The 11569-nt window shown below is 52.6% G+C and overlaps 1 protein-coding gene across 1 annotated transcript; it reads right to left on the minus strand.

The window, feature by feature from the left end:
• Window positions 1-204: 204 nt before the first annotated feature.
• LOC115308775 lies at window positions 205-1599 on the minus strand. Its single transcript, XM_040209816.1, has 2 exons — window positions 613-1599; window positions 205-279 (listed from the first exon to the last, which is right to left on the minus strand). The coding sequence occupies exons 1-2, from the start codon at window positions 1597-1599 to the stop codon at window positions 205-207; spliced, it is 1062 nt and encodes a 353-aa protein (XP_040065750.1).
• Window positions 1600-11569: the final 9970 nt, after the last annotated feature.

Raw genomic sequence — 11569 nt, forward strand, 5'->3', positions numbered from 1 at the left:
TACCGGAACTGACGTCAACGTTTCAAAGCTCTTTTGAAAATAAAAAACCAGGTGGCGCTATAGGCGCCCTCCCTTAGGGAAGTATTCTCCCCTTCCGGCTTCATCTTTCCAAGTTCGTGGTTACAGCACAGCTTGCGGCTACATTAAGATGGTGGGGCCGTCGCCGAAAGACAAAGCGTAGGCGTTTGTGCACTCAGAACACCTTTATTTTTCGTTCTGGTGCTTGCACTTGGTTGAGGCTCTCGCGTTACCTCCGGTGCCATGTTGAGCCACCTCGACCTGCGACAGGGAAGAGAATGTGATGATTCACCCCGAAAATGGGCAGGGATGCGGTGGGTGTGTGAACTTGATAGTAAGTGCTTCCATAGGCTTCGTATAATTCCCGCTCTAACTTCAGGTAAGTGCCATTCGTCAGAGCTGGTAATTATACTTCAGCCTCTGTCGCACTTACTATCAAGTTCACAACTGCTTGTTCAAAGCTTTGGCATGTGTTCTCAGCACCTGGGTTCCAAAGTGTGCCCGGGTATCTGATTCCCTTCGGTAAAAGCGGTTAAATGTCGCCTCGGAGGACCAGTCAGCTGCTGCTAAGATGTCAGCAAGTGGTACTCCGACCTCCATGGCTTTGGAGGTGGCTGCTCCTCGCGTTGAGTGTGCTTTGAAAACCGACGTATCAATGCCCGCAAGCGTTGGTGTGCGTTTTATCCAGTGAGCTACTGTGTCCCGTGCTGCTGGGCGGAAAGGCCTTTGCGTAGTGAGCAGAAGCTGCTTGTGGGCGCCTCGGAGTTCTGCAGTCCGTTCGAGGTACACCTGCAAGCATTCCACTGGACACAATTCCCGAACCTCTTTGAATGCTGGGAAGAAGAGGGCGGGAAGGGGTTTGGACGCCCCAGAAGTCTTTCTGAGGCCACTGAGCGCGAGCTCCCAACCTGTCGATTGCTTCTGGATGTGGCAAGTTGAAAGCATGCACAAGTCTGACGTCCTGCCTGCTGAGGCAAGGGCTAACAGCATAGCTAGCTTGCTAGAGAGCGTTTTGAGGCTAAGGTCCTTGTTGGGACCCCACGACTGCAGGAAGGCTTTCACAGTCTCAACCTTCGAGGTTGTGGGGTATCGGGGCTTGGGGGGGGGGGGGGGGGGGTTAGAATTAAACACTCCCTTCATCAGACGTACCACTGCTGGATGTTCCTCTAGAGGGCAACCCTCAAAGTTCTGCAAGATCTGAGACAAGGCAGAGCAGTAACATCCTATAGTGCGATATGCCAGGCCCTCCTTAAAGAGGCTAGCGAGGAAGTTGAGCACCCGTGTTAGAGTGGGAGAAAAGGGATCAACAGTCTTTGAATGGCACCAGCGTTCCCACCTGCGCCAACAAGAGGTGTAGGTAAGCTGTGTTCCCCGCCTCCATGATGCCTCAATGAGGTGTGTTGCCTGCTCCGAAAGTTGGCTATGTGTTTGCTGGAGTTGGTCAATCTCCATGCTGCTAGTGTCAGGCTTCCCGAGCCGAGCATTGGATGTACTTGCCCGTCGTGGCTGCACAGTAGGTCGTGCGAATAGGGAAGAAGACGTGGTTCCTCGTACGAGTGGTGCAGCAGAGAGGCGTACCATGGCTGAGATGGCCAGACCGGAGCTATTAGAATCAGCGGACTGTTGGAGGTCTGCAACTTGGCAATGCATCTGCTCACAAGGCTGAACGGTGGGAAGGCATAGAGGCCCTGACCCGCCCAGTCCTGCCTGAGAGCATCCACTGCTGCCGCCCGAGGGTCCGGCTTCCAGCTGTAGTACTGCCTCACCTGGTGGTTCGAGAAGTCGGCGAAAAGGTCCGTGTGCACGGGGCCTCACAGACAGTTGACCCTGCTGAATATGAGCGGGCACAGTTTCCAACTGCTGGCATCCATCACTCTCCTGGATGCTTGATCTGCACCCGTGCTCATGTGCCTCGTAATGTGTTGAGCCCTGACCGATATTTCCCTCGCGGGCTCCGGAAGCGGGGGGGCAGGGTGGGCTTGAGCCCCTCCTGTCCTCAGGACCGAGCTGCCGAGCCCCCCCCCCCCCCCTTCCCCTCCCTTTTTTTTTTTTTTTAGTTTGTGTGTTTGCAGGTTATCTGGTATGGGCCTTCGGCCTATCTGCTGTACCTCCGTCCCTCCTGAGCCGAAATAAATGAAATTACTCTTTATGCATGCTGACCTACCGCCCTCCTCACCTCCGCCAAGCACAAAAAGCACCGGGGCGACGGAGAGGCTTTCTTGAAAAGTCAAAACCAGAAGAAAATGACAGGCAGGACTCATGAGCCTGATTGACAACCAGTTTAAAGCGAGCAAAGAGGGGACAGCGAAATGAATGGATTCCGACAAGACGACGTCGGCGAGCGTTTGTCTGCTTCCCCCGTGTGGAACCAAGAAGCCCAGAAGATGCATGGTGCTTCTCTGGCCCGCGGACAAAACAGGCAGGCGGTACTACCGCGGCGCTTAAAGGCCATCATTAGGAGAGGGAGGGGGGCTGGTGAGCTTGAGTGGGGATTCGGGAGTGCTTAGAAAAGGCGAAAGTCTACGAGCTCCCAAATTTGACAAGGCGCCTTCGATGGCGAAAGCTTTGCGCGCATGCGGCGTCGTGCCCACAGGGTGGTGAGGCATGAGGCGACACATGTTTACAAACTCAGGACAACACAACACGAAGTCTGAAACACAGCTCTTATCCTTCAGTACCTTCCTTTTGTGATGCCTCCCAACTTGCATTGACGCCAGGAGTCCGAAGCGATCACGGTCGATGTACTTGATCCTGAGGTACATACCGATGTATGCAACCTCTGCCTCCAGTTGAGACATCCGATGGCCCAACTTGCTGTGTTTGAGACTCCGTGTTGTGTTGTCTTTTTTTCCCCCGAGTCCCGGGGTTTTGTCTAAAACTTTTAACACTTGTTTGTCTACGTCTGCGTTAATACATCATGCTTCCCCGAGAATCTCTAAATGAAGGAAGGTTTTCATTTTTAAAGATAGCCAATTTGGCATAGGCACAGCTGCGGTTGACATGTAACAGTTGGTATAGGAAAGAAAAAATAAAGAACACATGGTGCGGCTGATTTCAGTGGTTATCCAATCATTGTATGAGTTGTCAGTGCAAGCTTCTTACAGTTATTTTACTGAACCATTGTTTTAATTTGTTTTCCATGGATATGTGCGTGAATATGCGAAGGCGGTGCATTAATATGTTTTCATTTAAATGTGGCAATTAATGTCAACCTGAAACCAACCTAACCTTGAGGATTTCGGAGATGTCGAGCCCCCCCTCTAAAGAAAGACTTCCGGAGCCTCTGAGCACCACGACCATAGCTCGTGGGCTATCCTGGTGAGTTGTGGAGAGCAGGGGCTGCCCCTCCTGTTGATGGCAGCTACTGCTGCTGTGTTGTCTAGCTCGAGGAGGATGGAGCCCCGAGACACATTCTTTGCCAGCGCCTGAAGGGCCAGGAAGGCTGCCATCAGCTCCAGGGCATTGATGTGCCAAGTGGATTGGAGTGGTGTCCAGTGATGCCCGATCGTCCACCCCTCCGAGCATGCTCCCCACCCCTTCAACGAGCTGTCTGACTGTATCGTATGCATGCACTAATGGGGGCGTCTTGATCTGGCCCTTCGGGGTCTTCCTCAGTGCTTGGATCCACCACGCTAAGTCCTGCCGCGTGTCCCTGGATAGTGTAAGAGTGGTCGTGTACGTGCCTCTCTGCAGGGCTCGTCTCAAATCTGTTTGAAGGTTCCTGATATAAAAGGAACCCTCCGGCAGCACCATTAGGCACGCGTTCAGTTGTCCCGCCAAGCTTGCAACCTGGCGGGCCGTGATCCCCGGTTGCTCTAACCTCTGCTGTAGGTGGTCCAACAGGTTGGCGAGTTTCTCTCCAGGGAGCTCGAGCGTCAATCGTCTCGAGTCTACTGATAGTCCCAGAAACAACAAGACCTGGGCTGCTGTCCCAGTACGGACTTCTCCAAGTTTACGGCAAAACCCAGGTTCTGTAGGAGGCTCACAATTAGACGTCCCTGGTTTGCCAGTAGGGAGGGGGATTGGTCCAGGCATTACGGTTTGTTACAGGTGATTACAGCCCTTATACAAGTTGTACAAAAATGAAAAACAGTTTAGGTTGGGATTCACTGAAAGAGCGAAGAAAGTGCTTGAGATTGAAATTCTTTCACAGCATATATTACGGACGGACTGGTATTGAAAGAAGTCTTTACATTTTTGAACCACACTATGCATCTGCAAGACGGGATCATTCTAAAAAAGCCGAGGAATTTCGTTACAATACTGACTGTTTTTCATTTTCATTTTTTGTTCAAACCATTCGAGAGTGGAATGCACTTAGGGAAGACATTGTATCTATTTCTGATAATGATCTCTTTTATGATAAACTGCAAATCTGTATCCGCGATTAATAATGTATGTTTTATTGTTGTTCCGTTTATCTATTGTATGAATATTTATTTTTATTGCATAATGTTTCCTGTACCCTCCTGCATAATTCCTAACGGCGCTGCAGGTATTCATGTAAAAAAAAAAAAAAAAAAAAATTTTTCCGATCGATCCGGGGGAGCCATTGTCGTCGTCGCTGAAGATTTCCTTTTTCCCGTCGGGACGGCAAAAAGCTTCTTCCCTTTCGCAATGCTGTTTGTGCAATCCGCAGCGCAGCATGAAAAAAAAAAAAAAAACGTTCAGCCTTTCCACTCTGGTGAAGAAGGAAGAGCAGCGGAGCTGTTGCTGCGTACGTCACCGCTCCTGCACCCGGTCTTCTTTCCCCGAAGGAAGGGCACGCCGCCGACCCATTGTGAGTCCAAACCGAAACTGATAAGAGCGTAGGAAATAGAGCGAAAAACAGACAAGGACGGCGAAAAAACACGTGACGAGCGCTGCGCTCGTCACGTGTGTTTCTTCTTCGTCCTCGTCTTTTTTTCGCGCTGTTTCTAGGATGAATTCCCACCAACTCGCCCAACTATCCATTCGATCTTCTATGATATAGCTGGTTGCCGCCATCTGTGAGCGACGGCAGCAACCAGACTGGTTGTCTCATTGCCGCCGTCGCTTATTGATGGCGGAGCTGTTCAGAGGTTTCAGGGGTGGAACGGCTGCGCCATTTTGCGCAAGAGGCATTTGTCTGCGCCATCCTGCGCCATGTTGCGGAAACTTCGCCAAAGCCAGTACCTCGCGCCATTATGCTCCAAATCTCAAAACGTGCGCAAAAAAAGTATTGTATTTTGTCTTGGTTTCGGTTTCTATCGACTCGATTGGCAACAATGAACGCGTTTAGCTTGGTCGGCCTTGCAATCCTTTGTTCTGTTTATTCTCCCTGTGTATCCCGAGTCGGAAGCGCACACACAAAAAAAAAAAAAAAAAGAAACTTTGGGGTTGCATTCTAAGCGCTACACCACCTGCGACTGGATCGTTATTCTTCAACCATAAGCGGGGTCGAGTAGTAAAGCGTCAGATTGTCTGAGGCTCTCAGGCCCGGGATCCGCACGTCAGCAGTTGAAAACAAATGAGCAAAATATACGTTTTAGTACTTCATCGTTAGAAGTTGGAACCACATTCCCGCAAGATAAATCGTGATTTTCTAGAACTGAAACGCGGTCCGATCCGAAACCTTGTCGACCAGCAGCTCTCACGCGAGCGATAGATCTGCTCGGCGTACTTTAACCTTGCTCCTGCTTATCGCCTCAAATACGATAACTCCGTTAATCGTAGTCTGCCGTCTGGATATTGAGTTGCACAATAGGATAAACTTGAAATTCGTTGCACTGTTCCTCCGCGCAACTATTCGTCCGTTGCTTAAACACGTCACATGGTTCACACATATTGCCACGCTCGTCAGCGAGCGACCGCGCGCATGGCCGAGTGGTTACCGTGCTTGACTGTCGTGCAGAAAGTCTGGGTTCGATTCCAGTCAGTGGAATGCTCTTTTATTTGTTCTTTCATTGCGTTCTCGTGAGTTCGAGAACATTCTCGTCAGATCGAGTTCTGAATGAACGTACGAACGAGTGGCCCGTCATAACGGGTGGACACCGGAACAGTGTCTGCAAAACGCTTACTTCGCCTTGGAAGCCACCGCCCGGAACTGGTTCGAGAACCACGAAGCTTCGATCACTTCCTGGGAGCAACTCAGGGATGAGTTGCGAAGAACGTTCACGAACCAACAACGAAGAGAACGCGCGGAAGAGCTTCTTCAAGCGAGGATTCAAGGCCCTAACGAGAGCGTCGTTAGCTTCGTGGAAGATGTCCTGCGACTGAGCAACCGCGCCGATCCCGAAGCATCCGAAGCAAAGAAGCTCAGAGTCTTGATGCGTGGCGTCAAGGAAAACATTTTCGGTGGTCTTGTGCGGAGCCCGCCTACCACCGTCGAAGGCTTCATGACGGAGGCCACCAACATCGAACGTGCCCTTCAAGCACGAGCCACCCACTATCACCGAGTTCCCGGCGTCGGTTCCGTTTCGCCTTCCGGCTGCAACACCACGGACATCCGCGAGATGATCCGAGACCTCGTCCGGGAAGAGATCAAGAAACTTCTACCTGTCGCCGCAAGCCCAGCTTCGCCCTCAATCGCCGAGATTGTCAGGGAAGAAGTCCAGCAAGCGCTGCAGCCTGAGGTTCTCGTCAGCACCGCTCCGGAACCACCGACGTTGAGTTACGCCGCAGTGGCCCGACGGCCACCGCCTCCTCGTCGCACCTATGTCACGCCGCCCCGACGTCAGTCTCCTGCGCCGCAGCACGACCGACGCCACGACGACCAGGTCCAGTACGCCTGCCCGGAGCCTCGCGCACCCCGCAAGACCGACCTGTGGCAAACGCCCGACCGACGCCCTCTGTGCTTCCATTGCGGGGAAGCGGACCACACCTACCGCCGATGCCCATACCGACGACTCGGGCTACGCGGGTTCCACCCGAACGACCCGCGCCCCCGTCATGGTGAATGCCCTATCGAGATCGACGAGTACCTGCGACGACCTCAGTCCCCCGAGCCTGCGTCCCGCCGAGAGTTCCGGTCGCCGTCACCGCGACGTCCAGCTTCGCCGATGCACCGACCACGACGTGAAAGCCTGTCCCCCCTCGCTCCTCGCCGGGGAAACTAGGCGCGGCAACCCCTGGAGGTGGAGTTGCCGAAGACGACCGACGCCAAGATCCTCCACGAACGTCGGGGGGCCCCCACTCGAACGCTACCAGAGACCAAAACGACGCCGCTGCAGTGGTGTCCAATAACCTGAACGTCGTCATCGATGGCCACGACGCATCTGCACTCGTGGACACCGGAGCAGACTACTCAGTCTTGAGTGGGAGGCTCTCCCGCCGCCTTCGAAAAGTCACGACGCCGTGGGATGGACCTCAAATACGAACCGCCGGAGGGCACCTCATCACACCCATTGGGAGATGCACTACTCGCGTCGAGATCCGCGGTGAAACGTGCCCTGTGAAGTTCATCGTTCTACTAGACTGTTCCAGAGACGTTATTCTCGGCATGGACTTTCTGTGTGAATACGGCGCCGTCATCGACCTTGGTGAGAACAGATTGACGCTGCGCAAGCCCGTTCCGTCTTCAGAGAAACCTCAAACAGCGTCAGCCGCCGTCCGAGTCGCTGCCGACCACGTGAACCTGCCGCCGCGATCAAATGTTGTCGTACCCGTAGTGGCCGATGTAGCTACCTGCGGCGAAGTTGTTCTTGAAGGCAACCTTCAATTATTCCTAGAAAGAGGAATAGGCGTCGCAAGAGGAGTGGCTGAACTTCAGGATGGGCGCACTGTGGTCTTCGTGACAAACTTTCGACAAGAAGCGCAACACCTCACGAAAGGTGCCGCTGTAGGCCACGTCGAGGAAATTCGGAACTCCGCCGAAATCGCCGCGATTGCTGAAGAATCATTCCCACCTCAGCAACACATTACGGCGCCAGCGCAGCTCGACATTGACCGCAAGCTTCCAGGCCCGAAACGACGGCAGCTAAGTGACCTTCTCGCCGAATACAGTGACTGCTTCGCGACGTCGTCGAGGGTGCGCCAAACCACCATTGCGAAACACCGCATCATTACCGAGGACGACGCGCCCCCTGTGCATCGATCGCCGTACAGAGTCTCCGTTAAAGAAAGGGAGGTGATCCAGGAGCAAGTGCAAGAGATGCTGAATGACGACATAATCCAACCCTCAAGCAGTCCGTGGGCCTCTCCAGTTGTACTGGTTAAGAAGAAGGACGGAACGCTTAGGTTCTGCGTGGACTACCGGCAGCTGAACGCAGTGACGAAGAAAGACGTCTATCCACTCCCCCGCATCGACGACACGTTAGACCGGCTGCGCCACTCCCGATACTTTTCATGCATGGACCTGAAGAGCGGCTACTGGCAGATCGAAGTCGACGAACGGGACCGAGAGAAAACAGCTTTTGTCACGCCAGACGGGCTGTACGAGTTCAAGGTGATGCCCTTCGGACTGTGCACGGCTCCAGCAACTTTCCAGCGTGTCATGGACACCGTACTGGCAGGACTGAAGTGGCAGAGCTGTCTCGTCTACCTCGATGACGTCGTAGTGTTTTCCAGCGACTTCGACGAGCACTTGCGACGACTCCGAGCAGTTCTCCAAGCCATACGGACCGCCGGACTCACTCTGAAGCCGTCAAAGTGTCGGTTCGCCTACGACGAACTGAAGTTTCTAGGTCACGTGGTTAGTAACGAAGGCGTTCGCCCCGACCCAGAGAAGACTCGCGCCGTCGCAGCATTTCCAGTACCGACAGACAAGAAGGCCGTGCGAAGGTTTCTTGGACTATGTGCCTACTATCGGCGCTTCATCCGGGATTTTGCAAGGATTTCCACACCACTCACATACCTCACAAAAGAAGGCCCAGAAGATCGAATGGGCCGAGAAGCAGCAGCAGGCATTCGACGAGCTGAAGCGACGACTGCAGACTCCTCCTGTTCTAGGACATTTCGATCAAGATGCGGAAACCGAAATTCACACGGACGCAAGTAACGCTGGACTTGGCGCGGTACTGGTTCAAGTGCAAGACGGCACCGAGCGAGTTATCGCCTACGCAAGTCGGACACTGTCCAAGGCGGAGAAAAATTACTCCACGACTGAGAAAGAATGCCTTGCTGTCGTCTGGGCAATCACGAAGTTTCGTCCGTATTTGTACGGGAGCCCGTTTCGTGTAGTCACGGTCCACCACTCGCTCTGCTGGCTTGCGAACCTCAAGGACCCGTCAGGACGCCTCGCTCGATGGAGTCTGCGACTACAAGAGTTCAACATGACTGTGGTCTACAAGTCAGGCCGCAAGCACAGCGACGCCGACTGCCTGTCCAGAGCCCCCATCGAAACACCTTCCGGCAGCAGCAACGACGAAGACGACGAGTGCTTCCTAGGTGCAGTGAACACCGACGACATGTCACGACGTCAAAGAGACGATCCTGAGTTGCGCGCGCTAATCGAGCACCTCGAAGGACGAGGGGGTACTGTCCCCCGTGTCTTCTCGAGAGCCCTGCCGACTTTCGTCCTCCGACAAGGTGTACTTTACAAGGAGAACTTCGGAGACAACAGCACACCATGGCTGCTAGTAATCCCCACCGACCTTAGAGCGGAGATCTTCCAAGCCTGTCACGACGACCCGACGTCCGGACACCTTGGTTATAGCCGTACGCTGGCCCGAATTCGTGAAAGGTATTACTGGCCCAAGCTGCCGAAGTCCGTTCACTTCTACACACGGTCCTGCCACGAGTGCCAGCGACGCAAGAAACCGCCGACGAAGCCGGCAGGTCTCCTGCATCCGATCGCTCCCCCGACGTACCGTACCGTTCCAGCAGATCGGAATGGATCTACTTGGTCCTTTCCCACCATCGACGCAAGGAAACAGATGGATTATTGTCGCCACAGATTATCTCACACGGTACGCCGAAACGAAAGCCCTTCCTGTAGGGACTGCTGTGGAAGTCGCCAAGTTCTTTATCGACTCCATCGTCCTCCGGCACGGCGCTCCCGAAGTTTTGATCTCAGACCGTGGATCATCGTTCATGGCCCAGCTGACGCAAGAAATCCTTCGTCTCAGCCACACCAGCCATCGGCGCACAACGGCGTACCACCCGCAGACCAATGGGCTGACGGAGAGACTCAACAAGACCATCGCCGACATGATCTCCATGTACGTCGACGTGGAGGACAAGACATATGGGACGAGGTGTTGCCGTACGTCACATTTGCCTACAACACGGCCGTGCAAGACAGACTTGTACGTAATCCGTTACAAGTAACGAAATTACTTGTAATCCGTTACATTTATCGGTAATTTAGTAACGGAATAATTACATATTTTCTAGAGTAATTTTAAAGTAATTCCCTTACATATTTTACGTAACGGATTCCTTGTAATCCGTTACATCTTTTTAAGACCAGCCCCCCCCCCCCCCCCCCCCCCCCCCCCTTTCTAAAGAAAGAGTCGTTTTCATTTTGGTAAAGTTGACGGCAGTGACACTGTCACGCGACCAGCGCAAAGGGAGGCTTGGCACTCTTCGGTTCCGCAAAGCCTTTTTTTTTTTTTTGCATCACCGAGCTTTTCAATTTATTTGTTCTTAGCCCGAGACTGAGGCAGGCCGAGACCAGCTCGCCTGCGAGCTCACTACATTATCATTTTCAATCTACTTTTTTTTTGACCCTAACAACAATGTCAAAAGATCCAAATAAACATTCTACAAAAAAAGGGGGGGGGGGGGGGGGGGGGGGGCAAGTTATATCCGCTTTTTCAGTGTCTTTGTTTTTTTCTTTGCGATCGAAGGCAGGGAGAGGACGACACCAAGTGATTGTGTGCCTCTTCGAGAAGCTCGAGGCCGTAAGTGCACAGACAAGAATTAACAATGTCCTTCTCGGTTATAGTGACTAGGACCATTTTCATAATGTCACAACACATGACAACGCGCCGTCTACCCTGAAATCCACTAAAGGAGAAGTGATAATATCTGAAGGTGTTATTGCCACAAGCATGCTGGCTCGTCCGATGTACACTTACCATCTTCTCTAGAAAACAGGATGCATTTTTTCTTGCTTCTTTCACCTTATTTGAAACTGTTTAACTGTTTTGTTGAAACTGTTTTGTAGTCCAACTTTTAGGGTTGGCCCACTTTATTTGTGAATTGCAGCCACGTTATCTGTCCATTCGTCACATGCAAACTCGTCACAGGACGATTGGTCACAGGAAGATTCGTCACACAGGACCATTCGTCATAGGGTGACTCGTCACGCGGCCGACCGGTCCCACAACAGTTCGTCCCCCCAAAAATGTATTGTTCAGTTTGGTTCGGGCGGACAAAGTGGCTAACCTCATATTTTAGTATGTCTTAGGCTTCTGAAAGGCGAAGAATTTGTAACAAACGTTTCAGTTTCTGGTTCGGTCCCGAACATTGAATGTTGGTTCGGCATGACAAACTGGGTCACCTCTTATCTTAGCATGTCTTTCGCTTCTCAAAGTCAAAGAATTTATAACAGACGTTTTAGCTACTGGGTCCGTCCCGAACGGTGAATGCGGAGGCCATATAAGAGCGACTATTTTTTAACTGAGACTACATTCAAAATAATGGGGGT

Source organism: Ixodes scapularis, unplaced genomic scaffold (genome assembly GCF_016920785.2).
Source record: "Ixodes scapularis isolate PalLabHiFi unplaced genomic scaffold, ASM1692078v2 PGA_scaffold9__187_contigs__length_104089568, whole genome shotgun sequence".
Lineage (NCBI taxonomy): Eukaryota > Metazoa > Arthropoda > Arachnida > Ixodida > Ixodidae > Ixodes > Ixodes scapularis.